This window comes from Siphateles boraxobius, unplaced genomic scaffold (genome assembly GCF_051911475.1).
Source record: "Siphateles boraxobius isolate OS27281-9 unplaced genomic scaffold, OSU_SipBor_1 7, whole genome shotgun sequence".
In the NCBI taxonomy this organism is placed as follows: domain Eukaryota; kingdom Metazoa; phylum Chordata; class Actinopteri; order Cypriniformes; family Leuciscidae; genus Siphateles; species Siphateles boraxobius.
In genome coordinates, this window is record NW_027509197.1 from 24,068,926 (window position 1) to 24,090,578 (window position 21,653).

General features: G+C 36.4%; 3 protein-coding genes across 4 annotated transcripts; 1 reads left to right on the top strand and 2 right to left on the bottom strand.

Annotated features, from left to right (window-relative positions):
* Positions 1 to 764: 764 nt before the first annotated feature.
* asb11 (ankyrin repeat and SOCS box containing 11) lies at positions 765 to 4,276 on the bottom strand. The gene is made up of 7 exons (XM_077216538.1): positions 4,093 to 4,276; positions 3,168 to 3,247; positions 2,851 to 2,958; positions 2,596 to 2,746; positions 2,375 to 2,509; positions 1,131 to 1,316; positions 765 to 1,031 (listed from the first exon to the last, which is right to left on the bottom strand). The coding sequence occupies exons 1-7, from the start codon at positions 4,187 to 4,189 to the stop codon at positions 907 to 909; spliced, it is 882 nt and encodes a 293-aa protein (XP_077072653.1). The 5' UTR covers positions 4,190 to 4,276; the 3' UTR covers positions 765 to 906.
* Positions 4,277 to 5,172: 896 nt separating this feature from the next.
* Positions 5,173 to 9,941, bottom strand: piga (phosphatidylinositol glycan anchor biosynthesis, class A). Of its 2 annotated transcripts, none has more exons than XM_077216515.1 (7): positions 9,707 to 9,941; positions 9,132 to 9,436; positions 8,019 to 8,451; positions 7,466 to 7,598; positions 7,242 to 7,374; positions 6,744 to 6,950; positions 5,173 to 6,215 (listed from the first exon to the last, which is right to left on the bottom strand). In XM_077216515.1, the coding sequence occupies exons 2-7, from the start codon at positions 9,411 to 9,413 to the stop codon at positions 5,958 to 5,960; spliced, it is 1,446 nt and encodes a 481-aa protein (XP_077072630.1). In that variant the 5' UTR covers positions 9,414 to 9,436; positions 9,707 to 9,941; the 3' UTR covers positions 5,173 to 5,957. The 2 variants fall into 2 exon arrangements, with proteins under 2 accessions (XP_077072630.1, XP_077072631.1); XM_077216516.1 differs by having other exon boundaries at positions 9,132 to 9,472; positions 9,707 to 9,926.
* A 1,155-nt stretch (positions 9,942 to 11,096) lies between these two features.
* LOC143723754 (uncharacterized) lies at positions 11,097 to 14,638 on the top strand. The gene is made up of 11 exons (XM_077216521.1): positions 11,097 to 11,221; positions 11,507 to 11,625; positions 11,771 to 11,815; positions 11,905 to 12,018; positions 12,096 to 12,233; positions 12,498 to 12,602; positions 12,699 to 12,833; positions 13,163 to 13,214; positions 13,370 to 13,393; positions 13,556 to 13,582; positions 13,691 to 14,638. The coding sequence occupies exons 1-11, from the start codon at positions 11,203 to 11,205 to the stop codon at positions 14,215 to 14,217; spliced, it is 1,305 nt and encodes a 434-aa protein (XP_077072636.1). The 5' UTR covers positions 11,097 to 11,202; the 3' UTR covers positions 14,218 to 14,638.
* Positions 14,639 to 21,653: the final 7,015 nt, after the last annotated feature.

The window sequence follows — 21,653 nt, forward strand, 5'->3', positions numbered from 1 at the left end:
GACAGACAGACAGACAGACAGACAGACAGATAGATAGATAGATAGATAGATAGATAGATAGATAGATAGATAGATAGATAGATAGATAGATATACAGACAGACAAACAGACAGACAGACAGACAGACAGACAGACAGACAGACAGACAGATAGATAGATAGATAGATAGATAGATAGATAGATAGATAGATAGATAGATAGATAGATAGATAGATAGATAGATAGATAGATAGATAGATAGATAGATAGATAGATAGATAGATAGATCTTAATGTGCATTCATGTTTTTTTATCTGGGTTTTACTTTAATGGATATCGTTGTAATTAGCCTAGGCTGCTATATGTTTGGCACAATTTGTTGTTTTGTACTTACGCTATATTGTATAAAAAACAATCATAGGTAGGCTAAGTAAAAATAGGTAGATTCTTGAAACCATTTGTAGAATGTGATTTATCCCAATCTAGCCTACCCTATAAAATTATGAGAGGAAAATAATATTATCTTACTTATGTTACAAAACTGCCATCTACTGGATAGTTCATGTAATTCTCGTCTGTTAATGAAAAATAGCTAAATTTAATAGCCTACTCAATTTTGTTAGTAATTAGTAAAGAGTGTGAATGTGCAATGGTAGACAGTGTGTGTGTGTGTGTGTGTGTGTGTGTGTGTGTGTGTGTGTGTGTGTGTGTGTGTGTGTGTGTGTGTGTGTGTGAGTGTGTGTGTGTGTGTGTGTGTGTGTGTATTTCAACAAATTAATAGCCTGTGAATGTATAAAAATATTTATTACAAAAAGCAAGGATTAAGTGGCTAGATTTATACAAAGATTATTTACAGATAAAATTGTCCACATAATGTTACTAAAAGAGAACATGATTACGGAAGAGTGTTTGGAGAATATGTGTGTTTTAATGATAGAGAAGATAATTGTGCAGGATATGTGGTAAGCAAAGCATCTTGGTTTTGTTTAGTCCCTTTTGTCCCAGCGAACGTCGAATAGACCATCTGCACAGTTGAGAAAGAGAGCAAGGACCTGTAGAACCGATCACAAGCCAGAATCAGTATCGCAACATGCATTAATACAGCATAATAGAACAGGGGCATACTGAGAGTTTAATTTGTGTTTATTTACCTGCAGTCTGCAAGAGATGTTTGATATTCTGATCTGTAGTCAATTCCAGAGCTTTCTTTCCCTCAGAGTTCCTTGATGTCCGATCAGCTCCATGCTCCAACAGTAGCTCCACCTCCTTTGCCCCGCCCACTCTGGTTGCAGCATGTAAAGGTGTGTCAAGACCCCGCCCACATTGCACTTCAGCGCCTGGAGAGAGAGACGAGGAGCAATTTACTGTAATGCACAGTGATTAGCAGTGTTGCTATTGTTGACTAAAACTAAAACTAGGCTACATAAAATCATTTTTGGTAATTACATGACGGTTACAATAAGGTTCATTTCATAACATTAGTTAACTACCTTAGTTAACAATACTTCTTCAGTATTTATTAATCTTAGTTAATATATTAATTTAAATTATTTAAATATTTCATTATTAAAATTAAAAGGTTGAATTTGTTAATATTAGTTTAATGCACTGTGAACTAACATGAACAAACAATGAACAGCTGGATTTTTATTAACTAATATGAACAAATATTAATAAATACTGTAACAAATGTATTTTGCATTGTTAGTTAATACATTAACTAATGTTACTAATACAACTTATTGTAAAGTGTTACCAATATTAGACTAAAAACTTAAACTTAAATGAAAGTTAAAAATAAATAAGACAAAATTATTAAAAAATAAGATTATTAAAACTAAAATAAAATTAAGAAAAACTGTGTGTGTGTGTGTGTGTGTGTGTGTGTGTGTGTGTGTGTGTGTGTGTGTGTGTGTGTGTGTGTGTGTGTGTGTGTGTGTGTGTGTGTGTGTGTGTGTGTGTGTGTGTGTGTGTGTAAAAAGCTATGTATACTAAAACTTAAACTAAAATTAAAGTGAACACAGAAGATATAAATTACAAATATAATATTTAAAGAAAATTATTACAAAATATTACAACTATATAAAACCAAAATAACCCTGCTAATTAGTGGGAACAAATATTGCATATTAATTAAATTTGTATTTAAACTGTATGTATTTATATATGTATGATTTAGCTTGGATTAGATTTTACATTTTCTCTAATTGATTACTTGCTATTTAATCTCTTTAGTTCTAACTAAACAAAAAGAAAGAGACAATACATGATCCAGATAGGATATTAATTGTTACTGTACTACAGTAATGTGCATGTGAGAATCACCTTTGAGACAACACAAAATGTACAAAAATGTATTTGTTAACCCATGAAGGGTGGCGTGTGTGATTCTGACCTGAGATCAGCAGGCTCTGAACACAGTCTGTGCTCTTGGATTCACATGCACAGTACAGCGGTGTTCCTATGCTGGGCAACTCCATATCCACATTCACACCATGAGACAGCAGCAGTTCAACACATGCTGTGTGACCTAAAACATGTACACACATACATCCGGTTTACTGAAATCCCAATGTTTACAGTTCTCTGTAAATTCACAAGAATCATTACATATACCTCTCTTTGCTGCTTCATGAAGAGGTGAGCTCAGCAGATGAGCCGGATGGTGGACAGAGCTGTACATCAGAATAAGGCTGACGAGAGCGGGGTTTCCACTCCAGCATGCATTGAAGAGAGGAGTGACTCCATCAAAGGAGACAGCATTGGCCTGAATGCATATTGTAGCCATTAATGCATATTTTTGCAGAAAAAAGGAGAAAAATAAAGGCAGAAATATTGCAAATAAAGAGAAAGTTAGGCCTATATACATACATCAGCACCGTGTTCCAGGAGAAGTTTAGCACAGGTAAAATGGCCTCCAACACATGCTTCATGCAGTGGTGTGATTCCATCTAATGTAGCCATTCCCACATTGTATCCCTATAAAAATGCAAAATATGGACAATTAATTTCCTTCATTCATAATAGTCTGTCCTTAAACCTCAATATGTAATACTGGCCCCAGACCAGTCGGGCTGGTTAATATATTATCTACTCCAATGACATTCATACTTATTTCAGTGTGGATTAAGTGTCCAAATACTTTTTGTGAGTAAGTCAGTTTGAGTAAGTGTTTCTCCCATTAGTACCTGTGAAAGGAGTCTTCGCAGTGGCAGCAATCTTCCTTGCAAAGCAGCATCGTGTAGAGGTGTTCTGTCATCCCAGGAATCTGACAAAGCAGAAACATAAATGAGGAGGTGCCATATCACATCTGTTGTTTTGACATTTAAATAATAATCAGTGTTGGGGTAATGCATTACAAGAAACACTACTTAATCTCAAAGGTATGTAATCCGATTACTTTTTTCAAGTAATTAGTAAAGTAAATCAAGAATGAGATGCAGAGGCATAGTTATTGCAGTTAAATGTGAGCATACATTTGCTCATCTCACTTGCACAAAAACAGATTCAGTATTCCTCAAAATGAACAAAAACAGTGAAATTCAAACTCAGAGTTGTTTTTTAGAGACAGAAAAATTGGTGAACAGGGATTGGAAAATGACCCAGGGCCAGATAAAAAAATTTGAAAGCCAATGTTTTATAGACGTTTTGAGCATGTGCAGAGCCACACCTCTGACCTCAAAAAGGTCAAATTAGCAAATATCCAGGGAAAATATCGTCCAAGTATAGCCAATTAAACCCACACTCAATCCCTTCTTTTTGAATAAGTGTATCACTTAAAAGCTATTTAAACTATTCAAACACCAGCCCTGCTGTAAAGTTAGATTGGAAAGTTATCTTCTAGGCCATCATTTTAAGCCAAAGTTAATTTCCTTCTTCTATGTCCATGTAATTGTAAAATTGAATGGTCTGGGACGCTGGCTTGATGCTATGTAGCTAGTATGTTACTACCATACATGTTTCAAGGTCCAATGGTGACAGATTTGTTGATATAAATTTAGGTATTTTAGGGAGTAATTAAATTGTAAAACAAATTGTGAAAACAGAACGAGCTTGGCTCTTGTTGTAAACGTGTTTGATTACTGAAAACATTCAAGGTGGACGAAAACTCACCTGCCATTAGTGTATTACACACTTGTCCTCCATTTATGTGAAACCTGTGATCCCATGGCTTACTCCAGACGCTCAATTCAGCATGAACCACAGCCATCTCCAAATTCCACAAGACAAAAACTCAGAGACCTCGCAGGAAAAGAACAATTGTGATAGTGGTGGACAGAGAAACTCTTCAGAGGCGTTTATATGGCCTTCAGAGAAACAAGAACCCCATTGGCAAGAATGCACCTCCCACCGTTATCAGTGATATGTGCTTACACCCCCACCTCCCCAAACTCCAGAGGTGAGCATCCCCCACATAAACAAAATCCTCAAAATGAGTCGAAGGACCAGAGGAGATAATACATTAGGTACAAACTCATGCAACAGCAAGCACCTTTAACCAGTTTCAGAGAACAAATGAAAGTCAGTATGTAAAGACAATATGTCCCTATAAAAAGTATCTAAGTGAAACTGATCAACAACCTCAAAATAGATATGATTTTGTATACACAGCAAGAGAAATAGCTACAACTTGAAAAAATAAAATAAACCATGAACAAAAGCCAATGTAACTGCAAATGTAATTGGTGATACAGTATCTGCCTCTCCAGCAAAACATGATTTGCATCCAGTGTTATGCAGAAACAGGGTCGTTCTAGCTGGATGGAGCAGCTATTGAATGGGCATGAGAGTGAAAGCAGTCAGAAAGGGCGATAAATGTTTGTTAACGACTTCTGGATTTAGCCTTGAATGGTTGAGGGTGTGTTTTATCAGCCCTGTTTGGGTATTAGCATAAGATTCCTGATCCAGAGAGACCCTGACGGTTATCTACAACGAAAACAACTTTACGTAAACATAACATGCCTCATTTATCCTCAACAGTCACACATTTAAAGTAAAATGTCACATATTGACTTAATTTAATGTATATTCTTTAGTTTGAATTCTAAATTCAACTTCTGATATTTTAAGTAAATTCTTCCAATTATTTGATGTTATTGTGTGGACAAAATTTGAAAAGCACCAACAAATACTCATGTTAAACACTCATGTCAAAGCTGAAACAGTAAAAAAAAAGAATGTATACAGTACTTATTGGATGTTAATAAAGTTTATTGTAGATTGTGTCAACAACCAAAATTCAAGTTAACATCACTTTCAGGTAGTATAAACGTTTTTGCATTATAATCACGATCATCATACTCACAGAGAAGGTCAATATAAAAAAGGTCTAACATAAAAGAAAGCAAGTGTGAAAGGTGAAGCCTTAAAATAAGTGTGCTGCATGTGAAGCTAAAATAGAATGGGGTGTTTGGGTTTAAAATAAATAAGTTCATGTTACTATCCAACGTTAGCAAATAAAAAGCAGCAATAGAATTCAAAACCAGCTTAAACAGAAAGAAGTACCGTCAGATTAAAGAAGCGATATGATTCATAGCTCCATTAAAGCTCAAAAACTGTTTCTCATTAAACATTTTAGTTCAGTTCATATATACCAGTTTGAAATCACATCTCAACCATACATATATGTTATGAGATGAACAATGTAAAGGTGATACAGAAAAAGCATCCCCAGTTTGTCATTTAGTTATCTTGAATCCGGATGTTTAAAGGTGTTTGTGCAACAATTTCAACAAGCTTAGATTCTTAACTGATGGGGGTTCAGATAAAGGCAGCTTTTCATTGTGCAAAAGCAGGCGCTGGGCTCTGGGAGTGGCTGAGGATAGCTCTTAAAAGCTTTCTCTACACCTGAGGTCACTGTTTTATACAGGAATGTAAACGGGTACAGTCAGTACAAGTTTTGATGTACCGTAGTACATTGTTACTACAATTCAGTTTATTACCTACATCCTTCCCCTCCAAAATAAAATATTAGTCACTCAGGACACAGCCGGATTTGGTGTTTTACCTGTTTTCTTACTAACGTGCTGCCCCAAGCGGCTGTGGGGGCCTGATGAGTCTACAGCAACATCAATTAAATGATCTGGGCGGAGCCACTGCAGGAAAAGCAGGAAGAGGAAGGTAATAACAGCAACAAAGGAGAAAATGGAGCCTGCCACGGCACCACAGTGAGAGCGCAGTCTATGCAGTCGCGCGGACAATGGCAAAACGGGCTCCCTGCACACCCGATTGTATACCTGAAATAAACACAGAAAGAGTGGGCAAATTATACAATGATTACAATTTAGAAAATTTGGGTCAGTGAGATTTCTTTTAGAGAAATTAATTGTTTTTTTTTTTTAGCAAGGAGGCATTATTCCTCAAAAAGGGACATAGACATTTATAATTTTACATAAGATTTTCATTTCAAATAAATGCTGTTGAAAATGAACAAAAAAAGCATCACAAATATTACAATGATTTCTGGGTGATTAGAATCATGTGACATTGAAGACTGGAGTAAATGGCTGCTGAAAAATCAGCATTACCACCATAGGAATAAATTACATTTTAAAATACAATCAAATAGAACAGCTATTTTAAATTTGATTCATATTTCACAATATTAGCTTTAGTGAGCATAAGATACTTTAAAAATATTAAAAAATCAAATATTAAAAAATCTTTCTGATTCCAAACTTTTGGATGGTTGTGTACAACAATAATAATTACACAATAATAAACAATAAATAATTATTGAATTCAAGCATGTTCTTAAAGCTCACCTTTTCTGTGCGCTCGGCAACATTTCTCCAAGTGTACAGGGTTTGGACCTTGCGGTGAATGGTGGCAGGAGACGCCACATTCCCTGTGCGTATTCTTGCAATTACAGTTTCCAAGCCATCGCAAAGTGACTGAACTGATGGTTCACACAAAGTCACCAACTCATCAGGTAGGACTTCAGGTATACCTCCAACACGAGTGCTTACCACCTACACAATAAACCAGTTAATTGTAGCATTAAAAAGTATATACTGTATATATCCATCATATATGTGGGGCAGTTGTGGCCTAATGGTTAAAGAGTCAGATTGGACAGAGTATAGGTTACCATACTTGGCCTTCACGTCATGTCACTAACATATATTGTCCATCCTATGTACATACTCTCACACAATATACTTTTGTTCAACATTAGAGTCAATATGAAATGTCATTTGCAACCCCTTTTACTCGAATAATGTCACTTTACTTAAACATATTCATAGAAAAAAAACACATACGTGCAACCCACAGCTGGCTCCCTCCACTATGGCCATACAGAAGGCCTCGGTGAGAGAAGTATTGAGAAAGACATGACCCTGAACAAGAACATCCCTCACATCCTTATGATCCAGAGCTCCCAGCAGACGAACCCTTAATATATAATGAAAAATAATGGTAAGGAAAGAAATTATACACATACTCACATTTAGAGTTCATTGCTCAGGCCCACTGGCTTTCTTACCTGTCATGAAGCTGATATTTCTCTCGAACCTCTTCCAATACGATTCTTTTGGGTCCTTCTCCACCAATCAGAAAGCAGAGATCTGGATGCTTTCCACACAGTTCAGGAATGATTCCACTTAGTAAATCAATCCCTGCAAAACAACAGATTCTGTTATGAGCATATTCATTTCTGATCTGAAATTCATTCATATATTTGAAGGGGACATAAAGTCAAAACTGTCCTGATATCAAGCTGAATAAAAAGTCTCTTTGATATAATACAATTCTTGAAAATAACATCTTATTAAGCACCTTTACATAAAAATTAAGTAGATTTACATTTACATTTTACTTTTATATTATTTTATATTATATTATGAATAAAAAAAAGTGAAATTATTATAATGGGGGGAAAAAACATTATGAATAAATAACACATTTATTTATATTTAATTAAAAAAAATACTGATTGAATGAGTTTAGAGTCATTAAATTAACACTTTTTAATGAAAATGCTTTTAAAATGTTTAAAAAAAAATGCAATACAAATAAAAACACAATGTTCTCCCCACCTTTCCTGTAAACTAGTCGACTGATGACCACAATGGTGATCTTGCTGTTGTCACGACGACAGGGGTCAGGGGTGAAGTCAGTGGGGTCAACAGCATTAGGGATGACAGAGACGATCTCAGGGTCCAGGGCGGCTCGTAGCACAGTGTTCTCTTTACTAGTGTACGACACACACACAATGTGATTCGTGTCACACAGAGAGACAGTCAGCAGCTTATTGGTCAGTACAGAGCTCAAGTCGGCGAATCCAAAGAGAGAGTGGTCTGTGAATACAGTGTTCAGCCCCATAGTCTTTGCATGAAACAGAGCATCATGGGCCATCGCGGAGAAGGAGCTGTGGGCGTGCACGATTGTGATGCGCTCACGCACAAACACGCATCGGAGTAGAGGCAAACTGTGAAAGCAGGTGGTGGCCGTGGACTGATTATACATGACCTGAAAGGAAGGGATGTGAGTGAGAAGTTTGATATGTACAGTACACAGGTCAAAAGTTTGGAATAATTATGATTTTTTTTTATGTTTTTGAAAGAAGTCTCTTATGCTCACCAATGCTGCAATGCTGCTCAATTATTAATAATGGTTATTATTATCTATGTTGAAAACAGTTTTTGCTGGCTAACATTTTTGTAAAAACCATAATACATTTTCTTCGGGATTCTTTGATGAATAGAAGGTTCAATAAAGAGCATTTATTTGAAACAAAATATTTTGTAACATTATAAATGCATGTCACTTTTGATCAATTCAATCTTTTTGTTTGTACTTACACCAAACATTTGGATGGTAGTTTATCACGGTTTTTACAAAAATATTAAGCACTAAGCAGCAGAATTGTTTTCAGCTTTATTTATAATAATGAATGTTCATCAGCATATATGAATGATTTCTGAAGGATCCATCATAGGAATAAATTATTCTAATTATTAATTATTTTTAATATATTCAAAAAGAATAGATATTTATTTTACTGTATTTTTGGTCAAATAAACAGAGACTTGGTGAGTATAAGAGACTTTATCACAAACATTTTTAAAAATCTGAATTATTCCAAACTTTTTTGCCAGCAATGTGTGATATGATCCTTTTAAACTAATGCAATATATTGTAAAACAAACCTGGAGTGGTAGGTAATACACCTTCAGTCCGTTGGTCAGGTAGCGAATCCCACGGCGGTCTCCATACGCATGCGTTGCTATCACAACCTTATGGCCCTTATCTATGAGGCACTGTGAGAGCTGGTAGATGTGACTCTCCACACCACCCATGTTTGGGTAGAAGAAGTCTGACACCATACATATCCTGTGCTTCACGTTCTGCTCATGATCAGAGGAGTGTGTGTCCAAGGATAGAGGTGGTGTTGTAGGTGCATGAGTGTGACCTCTTCTCCTGTTGCCCATGGTGTTGTGAAATCCTCAGTGCTCTGCCATACAAAAGTAGAGATGTACAACATGTAGTTCTGCACAACACAGAAACACAAGCTATATATTGCTGTATATTGTGGCTGAACGTCACTACAACAACACTGGAAGACTTGCACCTACTTGATTTAATAGACGAAAACTTAATAGTCAGACAGCCAAACAGATAGATGAATGTCTTGAGTTACACGAATTGAACACACTTTTGTACCTTAATGTTACGTTACATTTACATAAATGTAAATTAACTAAAAAGATACTGAAACACTCACCCAGTCAATCACTGGCTGATAAAAAATGAAACTGAATCCTGAAAAAATTTACAAAGACTGATTTAAGATGTGTCCTCGATCTTGTTACATCTTTATCACGTTTTAAATCCATCGTTATATCATAAAAAATAAAAAGGTTTCAATTGTGTTTCTCTGGAATAAAATACAAGTAAAACAGTAGACCATTTCCGTGATGTTTGGATTCTTTTCTTCGTGGTGTAGAATGAAATGATGCGAAGGTAGGTGCTGCCCTCTAGAGGACACAGTACGTTTACAGTAAATAATTCAACAATAATGATATTTTCCCCCCATTCTTTTCTTTATTACTTCTGTTAATACTCTCCGGTTATAATATTCTCATTTGAATTCAGTTCATAGTGTTATTTTTATTTATACAGTAGGTCTATACCAATAAACATTTTGAGATCATGCACTCCAGACGAATATCTTTTCAGGTAAAGTGGGCCATCAATGATTTATCGCTGCACCTTATTTAAAATGACATGAACTGCACATAAAAAATATGTGTAGGCTATATGTATGAAGGTGTAGAGAAGCCTTTTGCCAGGTTTTATGATTTTTTTCTTATTTTGTGTGTTCAGAAATTCAGTTTATCTTTTCATTGCCTCAGGGCAACGTTGTGCGATAAGGGGTAGGCTACTTTTCAAGGATGTCTTTGCTGACATTATGTTTGGACGTTAGCACATATTATCTCAAGTATCAGTGCACAATATAAGCTTGAAAAACAGTTGTATTTATTTTGGATTTCTTGACATTTTTTAAAAAGATTTGTGATTTTTGTATTGCTCTCTGAGCATTGTCTTATGTGACATAAACCAGGAATTATTTTTATCATGTGCCATCAAATGTGTGCGGCAGAAGGTTAAACTGATGTAAGTGTGTTTGAATGGCAGATATGTTGCAATTTGTTCTTGTAAAATAAGAACCCCTGATGTTTTAGTTGAATACATTCCAAGCAGTCTAAAGCCATATCTTCTTCTCAGCTTGAAACAAAATGTCTCTTTTTTTCCGGAACTATGAGGTTCAACTGACCAAATTATGACAATCTAGTGATCAAAAGACCATGGTATGTGTAAAAACAACTAATTCAAATCATTGAGATCCGCTCTGTATAGGATAGCCTAGTCATGTAGGCTATCTGTATTGTCATTCTGCATTTTTACTTGTATACCAGTGACAACAGATAGCTGAGGTGTGCAGTACTACTCAACTGGATGCATAAAAGATCACAGACTGACAGATACAAATAACACTGCAAACTTCACAAAATCATGCATACCTTGGGAAAACAAAACAGTGGGCGGATCAGTCACTGACACAAAAACAAACATTACATGGTTTCACTTTTGGTTCGACGGGGCGGGGTCTAGTATAAATACATTCTGTACAAAACAACAAGCCTTGTTTTTTCGACTGCAGTTACAGTAAAGGATGTGTTCACAAGAACTCTTATTGGATTACGCTATACGTGAGATATGGCATTTGCAGCAGCTGGTATGCATTTTTATTTTAAAAGTTCATATCTTATATAGTGCTAGGGATATAAAAAATCTTCACTATTTTCTCAGACATTCTTTTGTATGGTAGAAATTTGGTATAGTGCTACAAATATTCAAAAGTATTCATATCAATGTGTGGCATCTTTTTAACATCACTCTTACAGCAGGTTTCATACTGAGTTGTTTGTAATTAATAGCTTTACCACACTGTGTCAACAGTGTTACTGATCCATTTCCTGTTGCAGTTACTAAATGCATTGGCTGTCTATATATGTTGCAGAAGAAAACAACGCCGGAGTTACCTTTAGTGATGTTAGTCTTATGAAGTCAAACATAAAGAAGAATAGAAGAGCTTCTGCATCATTCCCATTTATCATGCCAGATCTGAGTACTGCTGAGGTATAATGTCACAAACATATTCTACATAGACAGTTTCTTTTTTTTATTTTAAACAGTACCAAAATACCTTGTTAGTTTCAGCTTGATTTGTTGAAGGTGCATGGTGAATTAATTGCTTTGGTCATGTCCCCGTTTTTCCTGATAGAATGTTGTTAAAATATTCACACAATTTGGGAAGGACTGTTACCAGGTAAAAATATGCATGTAATATAAAGTATTATTAATGATCTTTTGTTTAATCCACTAGTATTTGCTTAATATGTAAAAATGTCTCTGCAGCGGTTCAACTTCAAAATACCAGCCACCAAAAACATTCAGCAAAAAGAAAACTCACTTGACGAGTCAAAGAACATTATCAGAGAGCTGGCTGCTGAACTGGACAGAGTGGTACAGGTAAACATTTAACATTATTGTATGAATTTTCATACGAGTTTAACAGAAGTTTCAAATTATCTGCATTATGCCCACAGTCAAAGATGTTCTACTTGATGACTCGAAAGTTTAAAAAGAAAGGAACTAAAGATGAACAGGAGGAAGAGAAATATTATATTTTGCAATGGGCTGAAGATGTCGAGAACACACATACAAAACAGCTGGACGAGGAAGAGGTTTGGTTTCACTTTTCTACGAGTGATTAGTTTCCCAGAAACGTGATTATGTCCTAACAGACCTGATGCCATAAACTGAAATGTGATAAGCAATAAAAACATACCTCTTCCTGTTTTGAGAGTTTGTGTTTAGTTTGCGAGTAAAGTGACGATAAGATAACACAGTGGGAAAATGATTAATTAACCCTAACTAACATCAGACCCTATTTTAGTTGTCAGTGGTAGTTGTTTACTCTTTCGTTTCTTCTTTTTTGTTTGCTGTAGATACAACAGACCTGTTCAGAGCAGTTGTCGAACAGTCAAATGAAATTTAACAAAGCAAAAAAAATCTTGTCGGACTGGTCTTGGAAACTGAAAGACATGGAACAGGTTTGTCCCTGCATTCTTACAGAGATAATACGTTTCTGTCACACAGAGGATTAAATCAGATATCTCAAATATCTTTCTGTCTATTTCTGACTATAGAAGTCAATATTTCCAAAGAGGGAATGTGAAGAAACACTGAGGGATCTCCACAAAGATTGGAAACAGGGAGAGTCCAGCATACTCCCAGTAATGGACTGGATAATATGGACTGTACTACAGTCAGAAAGCTCTGAGGTAAAGTTGATCATAATGAAAATTGGTCTCGCAAAGAAATCAAGTATTGCTATATAACTGAGACAGTAGTCCATGGCTTTTCAATATTTTGTTTGTAACTGAACATATCTATAAGTGCATAAGATTTCCACTGATGTTCTAAACTTTCAATAAATGTCATACATTTTATGACTCGTGTTTATACTTAGGGAAACATGTTTTATATTTATTTCATTTGGCATTTTTTAATCATATTTTTTAAAATCTATTATATTTTGTCAATCACATTTTAATCAAAATGAATGTAAAATCTTAAAGAGTATTTGTGCTTTTATTGTTTTGTTTGGAAGGATCCAATCCCCAGACATTGGGTGAAGAGTAAACAGAGATCCAAACATGCAGGTGAAGATTACTTTGGTCTTTCCCACAGAGATTTTACATATAGTGTTTTTATGCTGTTTTCATGGTAGAAAATTTGTCTCAGAGAATGATCAATTGCATTCAAATGTGTAAATGGTTATGTCAATGTGTTTCCTTGTTGTCTTTTTTCTTCATAGTTGGATTACGCATTCCTAACCCAGGTATTTTCATTAGACTCATTGATTTTCATAAAATCATGGCTTCGCTTTTAATCGCATTTTTAATTTTTTGGAAAAATAGAAAGAAAGAAAAAACATTTGTGTTGATGCTCAATTTGGCATCAATTTGTCAGGTTTAATCAAATGTTACTTTCCTTTTTGCAGTTTGGAACTGGATTACAAAACCAACAGGTAAAGCTCAACTGCTTTTATAATCAAGAGATATACATGTAAATGTACTACATTACTATATAGAGTTTAATTTTAATATTTCAATATATTCTCATTTTGTTCTTGAAGCTGTTGTAATTCTGGATCCAAACACAGCCAACCCAGATCTACTAGTCTCTGAAGATGGAAAATCTTTAAGGGCAAAAGAATATGGTCTCAATAACTGGAAAGAGTTCCAAAGGAAGCATTCTCAATTTGATGGCTGGACTTGTGTCCAAGCTAAAGAGGGTTATAATACAGGTAGCCATTACTGGGAGGTAGATGTGAAGAAGAAACATGAGTGGCGGGTGGGAGTTGTGAGGGAATCAGCTTCTCGTAATGGCTATGTCACCATGAACACAAAAACAGGGTACTGGAATCTGCGTCTGCAGCTGGGAACTTTGATGGCTTTGACTGAACCAGTCACTAAACTCAACCTACCAACACCCTCTAAGATAGGAGTTTATCTGGACATAAAGGAGGGCCACATCTCCTTCTATGATGCTGAGAAAAGAAGACATATTTACACATTTAACACAGACTTTAGTGAGAAAGGAAACATTTACCCAATGTTTGGCACCATTGAGACGGACAGAGCATTGGTGATTTCATCATAAAATGTATTGTAGTTACAGGGCTCCAGACTAACTTTTCCACTGGTGCTACCAACTTTCTCAGTTGGTCGCACTTTTTTTTTTTTTTTTTGCTACATGCCATGGGATTAATCAATGCATGCTAGTGAATAGTGTTTTTAATGGACCAAGGCTAGCAAAGACTTTCTGGGTTGCAGCAGAAATAATGTAATATATTAATTATCATTGTCACATTTCAGGATTTTGGACAGTAATTTTAATCTGTAATTTTAAGCATTTTAAATTTGAATTATATACAATCTATCTATTTACATTTGAATAATATTCTATCTATCTATCTGTCTATTATCATCTTTCTATCTTTTAAAAATCATTGAACATTCAAATGTATGCATTACATTTTAAAAGATTAGAGTATTATAATAAACTGATACAGATTTTTCGTTATCAAAGTTTATAGTTGTAACAAAAAGCAGAAATCTCACACTCCTTACCTTCAGCATTTTATAATAATTTACTTTTCCTCTGTCGAGCGACAATGAGAGTAATCGCTCGACAGAGAAAAATATAACCGCTGAAAAGACGTAGGAGGAAGGGGCTCTGTGTTTCGTGAGACCATTTTAATCACTTTTATATGCCTTAATTCGTGAATTCTTAATTGGCGCGTTTCACCATCAGTGTGCAATGCGCATGTCCGCAGCCGAGACGACCCGGGGTTAAAAAAGTCCGAATATAAACACTTATTATAGGCGTACCCAGAGCCATATAGAGAGAGAGTTCGAAATGCTTGGTTGTCACGTGATTCGCGTAGACCTCAGATAGTTCCAGGAAGTGCTTCGGCGCCAATTCAAATCGATGGAGTTAGAGAGCAGGACTGTGATTTTTGGTAGTTTGTAGTCAATAAATGCGTTGGTTTACAATATGTATATAATACATTGACATTTGGCTGTAGTATGTGTACTAGTTACAGCAGTATTGTTTTTAAAAAGATAAAAATCTGCTAATATTTAATGTTTATTGTGGTCAACCAGCGTTGCCTGCCTATGTTAACATATTTTCTGGCTAACTTTACCTTGGTTAAAGACCGTTTTGCAGTTATTTTGAAGTATTTTTGTGTTCTTAAACGTGTATGTTATTTAAGGGTTATCACGTAATGTTCACTATGGTTTCACAAGGACAGGAGACTTGCAGGAAACAGGTGATTGTCTTAAAAAGCCATTGCAAACCAGTAAAATGTAAAATTGAATTCAACTTAATGTTTACAATGCTTATGCAGTTATTACTATATAAATGAATACATAATATATTTTATAGTCCTGTTATATCTTAACCCCCCCCCCCCCCCCCCCCAAATGTCAGGTTGTGCAACTGTCCGCACAAATGAACAGACTAAATACTAATATAAATGGTGTTTTAAGAATTAAAAAAAAAATGAAATTCTTTGGCATCATTTTAACCGTTCATATAAACACATTTTATGCATTTCAGTAGATTTATAGCTGTTGAGATAATTGAAAAGATTTTGTCGAGCAATTTTCATGTCAGAGTGGCACAACTGCAAACATGGCTCTTCTTATGGTAATTTGTTTATTTGTCAATGACATATATATATATACACACACACACTTTTGCACTGATTTAGCACAAAGGGATTTATAAATGTCTAATAAACTGCACGTCAAGCATGTTGTCTGTCCTTTCCTCTATGTTGTTCTTGTACTGTCCGACACAGAGAGCAGAAATCTCAAGTCAGGAGCAATCTAAATAGAACTAAACATTTTGTGTTAATCATACTTCATACATCTTTTATAAGAAATACAGCCGCCAGGTTTCAAACCTGTCAACACTGGATTGGGCTGTCAAAGCAGTCAGGTGGTTCACTACAGCAGTGAACCAGTAGGTGTGTTCGACATCGGCTGCGGCTGGATGTAAGCGATCGGCGAGAGTAGCCGCGTGCAGGCGGGGAGGAGCTGCAAACGGAGATATAAAGCCGGACACGTTGTGGCTGCCGTAGTTTGCTGCAATTACGTCAGTCATGGCAGATCACGTGGTGTTTGCTTTCTTTATCGCAGACGAGCTGGAAGCGATAGAAATTCCATTATTATTGCATGACATTGAGCACAATGAGCAACGAAAGTGAGTAAAGGTTAAATGTAAGGAGTATCTTTTTAAACAAATTATAGACACATTATCAATTTACTTGTCAAGTTACTATATCTGACAATTATATGTTGAATACAAATACTGTATCGATAGTCTTTACAATACTGTACTGTAGTCTTTGCAATGTATTACTAATGTAATGGGTGGTTTTTGTAATCAATAGCTACTGTTGCTTGCCTTTTAATAATAATAATAATTATTATTATTATTTTGGTTTAAATAGAAAATTACTCATTCTTACAAAGAATAATGGAGTGTTACTCCAATTTCAACACTTATGTATACACTATATTTCATTAAAATCCCCATTCAACATAAAACACTGATAATAAAATTTTGACTACATGTGTGTTCAGTTAGGCTACATATATATATGAGTACAATTCCTTTTGTTCTTATATAGAATGGTTCCAAAAATAGACAATTTTGTGGAGGATGTTGTCCCTCTCTACAGTCCCTCAGAATTTAGAGGTCATTTCAGGCTCTCCAAAGAACAAGTGGAGGTTTGTACTGGTTAATATCGGTTAATATACAATTAATTGAAAACAAGTGTTAGTATGTTGTCTTGATAACCTATTTTTCTACCTTTGCAGGATGTCATTACTACCCTTGGTCCTGTTTATATGAATTTACAACAGACCAAACTTCCACTCACAAACAGTGTTCTTGCCTGCCTTTGGACATTGGCGAATCAGGAGTCATATCGTGGGGTGGCAGATAGATTCAACATGTCAAAATCCACTCTTGCCAAGCATCTCCATGAGTTTTGTTTTAATGTGAACACATACATGGCCCACCACATTTCCTATCCCAGAGGTCAAAGGCTGGAGATGTCAAAGTTAGGGTTTGACGCAGCAGGTTTCCCCAACACTGTATGTGCAGTGGATGGGTGTCACATTCCTATAATGAGACCCCACTGTGATAATCCCCTAGCATACATGAATAGGAAACAGTTTTATTCTGTAAATTTAACTGGGTTTTGTGACAGTCAGCGACGCTTCTGTCACATCAGTGTGGGTCACCCTGGGAGTTGGCATGATGCCAGAGCATTTCGCTTGACAGAAGTTTGTCGTCTTCTTGAAGAAGATCCTCATTCCCTTGTTCCACAGGGAATGCACATAATTGGGGATTCTGCCTACCCTTTGTTGCCTCAACTTATGAGGCCTTATAGAGACAATGGCCACTTGTCTGCTAGGCAAAGATACTTTAACAGAAAGCTCAATGCAGCTCGTGTGGTCATTGAGCATGCATTTGGCATTCTAAAATCTAAGTTTAGGAGGCTCCATTACCTGCAAATGAGAAGCATTTCTAATATCAGTTCAGCAGTCTCAGCATGCTGCATTTTGCATAATCTTTGTTTAGAGCCCAGTGATCAAGTTGTTGTGGTAGATGGTGTTGATGATGAACCACACCACCAGCAACCCCACAACACTAATGCATGTCATCATAGAGACCAGATTTGTGGCCAGATCTAACTGATGTATACTAAACATACAAAAAAAAAAAAAAAAGATTTGAATGTACAGAAATAGTCAACAAATGATAAAAAAAAAAAAAGATTTTGTGTTGAAATTAGGAAATATATTTTATTGAACATGATTAGTTTGTCATTGGAAATTGTGTTCTTTGGGAACAAAAACAAAAAAACATTTTGGGGAAAGCTGCAAATCAAGAAAAAAAAAAAAAACCTTTACATTATTGAGGTTCATGGGTTCTGTAATAGATGCATAATTTGCTCTTGTCTTTTTCCCATTTTCTTTAGCTCCTCAACAATTGTTCCCAAGCTTTTTTCAAAGGACCTTCTGCGCCTCTCCTTAAGTCGCCGCCATCTCTCCAGATCTGGCCTTACCAGGGACTCAAGCACAGCAGTCCTTCTCTCGGCATGCTCTTCATACGCCTCCAGAAACTGTAAGGGTTGTGATCGTCTTTGCCTGTTTGTGATGTTTGTATTTGGTATGGTAGAGGTTCCTGGCTGTTCATCTATACTAGCACTTGCTGGCTGGTCTTGGGAAGATGATGTGGGCCTACTTTTGGAGGAGGTCTCTTCCAAACCCAGAGGTGTGGAGTGGATGGTGCCAGGTGGTGCAGTACCGATTCCCGATGACCCAAATAACTCATCCATTAGCTGGTGGGGGTGAATTTCAAATGTAAAATGAAAAATAACCAATGTTTCTTGTAAGACATGACAATGTTATTTCAGAAACAAAGTAAAGCAGTCTTCAACTTACTGTATAGTACTCCCAGGTGATCTTCCCCTCCCCAGTTGCACGGCGCCTGTCTTTTACCCTTTTATATGTGGTTAACATGTTTGCTAGTTTTTTTCTAATTTTCTCACTTGATAAGTTGTAGCCCTTTTGTGAGAAGGAGTTTTGCATTTTTTTATAGAAGGCCATTTTGTTCCTAAAATAAAGTTGCTGATGAGTTTTTGTAAGGTCCAGTAGAAATAGTGTCATTTGATGTGTTATTTCTGTAAAATGTAGGGGATAAGGAGATAAATAGATTAACACTACAAAACAAAGAAAAATGTAAATTAACCACAGTATTGACATTAATCTTCCTTATATTATTTGATGCAATACCTTGAGATTCATGCCTGTCTGACTGGAAGGAGGGGGATGAAGGTTGAATGGATTCTGAAGGGTTTCCACACATTGCACCAGGTTGCAGAGTGGCAGGCGGTGGGTACTTGACAGTGGAGGTAAGTTGTACAGGGGGCCTAGTGGGGCACTGGCTGGATGATGGTGGTACAGGGGGCCTAGTGGGGCACTGGCTGGATGATGGTGGTACAGGGGGCCTAGTGGGGCACTGGCTGGATGATGGTGGTACAGGGGGCCTAGTGGGGCACTGGCTGGATGATGGTGGTACAGGGGGCCTAGTGGGGCACTGGCTGGATGATGGTGGTACAGGGGGCCTAGTGGGGCACTGGCTGGATGATGGTGGTACAGAGGGCCTAGTGGGGCACTGGCTGGATGATGGTTTCACAAAACTGAGGTTTAGGGGTACCGGTGACCTAGTGAGACATGAAATAGGAGGTTGGAGGAGCTTTGCAGCAGAAGCTGGGCCACTGAGGAGAGCTGTTTGGAGAGAAGATGTGGTCAGTGTCACCCAAGAAATAATTCCAGTATATTCTTGTTCATTAAGTAAATGTATACCTTTTGTTTCAACAGCTGATACTTGCTCCATGACAGAAGAAAGGAACATTTGATCTGGGGGAATAAATGATAAATAAAACACTTGCACAAATCATTGGTGACTTGTAATTATTTCAGTTATGCTGTTTACTTACCATTTTGCATCCTCTCTGCAATGTCCTTGGAAACTGTTAGCATGACAACATTACCTTTGCTGTCTAACACATTAATGGTTATGTTGTCCATTTTGTTGTGTGTTACACAGGGTAATCCAGGTTATTTATATATCCTAAGGAACCATGGGACCATAGCCAACACCTGTTGCATTCATTATTACTAATAGTTAGCAACAAATGCAATTACCATTTTAAGTCAACCTTCAGTTTTGGCTCAACATTAATTAGCAGTGATTTCCATTGTTTTCGTGATTTAGTGATTTTAAGTAACTTTATGTATTAACCATGGTATTAACACACTTTTGAGATGTGTGTATAAGTGGTGTTTTGGACAAGATAACATATTGGATATATACTTTAGCAGTTTGACATGGGTGTTTCTGCTAATGCAAAATGATAAAAGTTACCTTTAAAAAAATATATAGGCTATATTCCCTGCTGGGTATGTTTTTTTTTTAGCAACATGATTTACATTACCCTCCACCTGAGCTCTTTTTAACATTTGAGACAAAACACCATTCATTTTCATATGCAAAAAAAAGCACATTTCTGTTGGATTTATTTTGTGATTTACACCAACTCTTTGAAAGTGAACAGAATGTTGTCCTGTTGTTAAGTTGAAGATACAGCAAGTTGTTAGCAGTTTGTTAACCACATGCAGGTGAAGTATAAACACAGCAAAATAAACTAGAGAATATGAAGAAACCATATGAACAAATGGAGGAACATGATGTAGCCTATTATGCATCATTTGTATATGAGCATACATTTATAACCACATTAGATTGTATGTTTTTAAGATTAACATTTGAGTTATTAAAAAAAGCTCATTTGAATAGGTTATGCAGCTGAATAGGCTACTGTAAAAGGTTTGTATGAAAAATAATGCCAAATAAACATACACAAACCCTATAGGCTTTTAACAATAAAGTAAATACAGTAAAACAATATTTAATAAATATGATTTATAAGATGAAGACGACATTAAAACGTAATGAACTGTTTTAAAAGTCCATATATGAGAATTTCTGGAACTGAATTCCTCGCAATAAACTTGAAACGCACGTCATCGGTGTTGTCAGTGAATCCGGCCAATCGTGGATCAGTTGTGTCGTCATCAGAACCTGTGCAGCCGCTCTTGAGAATCTGCGCTGGCTGAATCCTGCGGCTGCTCTCGCATCGCTCTCGCGGTACTTTGATAGCACACGTCACAGTCATGTGGAGTCAGCGCTGCATCAAGTCGGACAGAATTTCTAACCGGCATGCACTGCTTCAAGTCTGCCGCCGATCGGTCTGCGCAGAGCTGCATGAAGTCGAACAAGCCTAGTGTGTTTGCTTCAGACGTCATTTTCACGTGACTAGTGACGTAATGATACAAGCTCCGAAGCAGTGGTTCATTGCAAGGACCGTTCGAGTTTGAAGCAAGCTTCGGAGCGTCGGTGTCAGATGTAACATCACTAGTTATTCTTCTGTTTGGTCATTAAAGAAGTTCTATCTGTTTTTTGGCTTACTCGCGTGCAAATAGCTCTATCATGAGTTGTATCTCATTAAAAGTCAACCAACAGGTCTGCTGTCTATATTAAATAGCCAGTCACAATGACTTCTTGTTTCTTAATGAAGACCTTCTACTATTGAATATAGCCTACATGAGTATAACTGCTATAATCCATGTTTCAGCTGCTTTAATTGTTTACAATTTTTTTGAGAATCTCTTCCCACCATTGTAGCTATATTATATTACTGGCTGTTGCAGAATTGAGATTATTATGGGGGATTTTTTTTTAATGATTAGGCCAATGTAAATATAGCCTATCAAATGTAAAAAAAAATGTAAAATACATTTTACAGAAGAAAGTAGAAGAAGCGGAGAGAGGAGCGAGGAGACAGAGAGTCCACGGTGTCGAACGTCGATTCGGCCTGTTTGTTCATGGACTCGATCCAGTTTTAGAATGGTAAGAGGTACAGGGAGAGGGAGAGGGAGAGAGGGAGC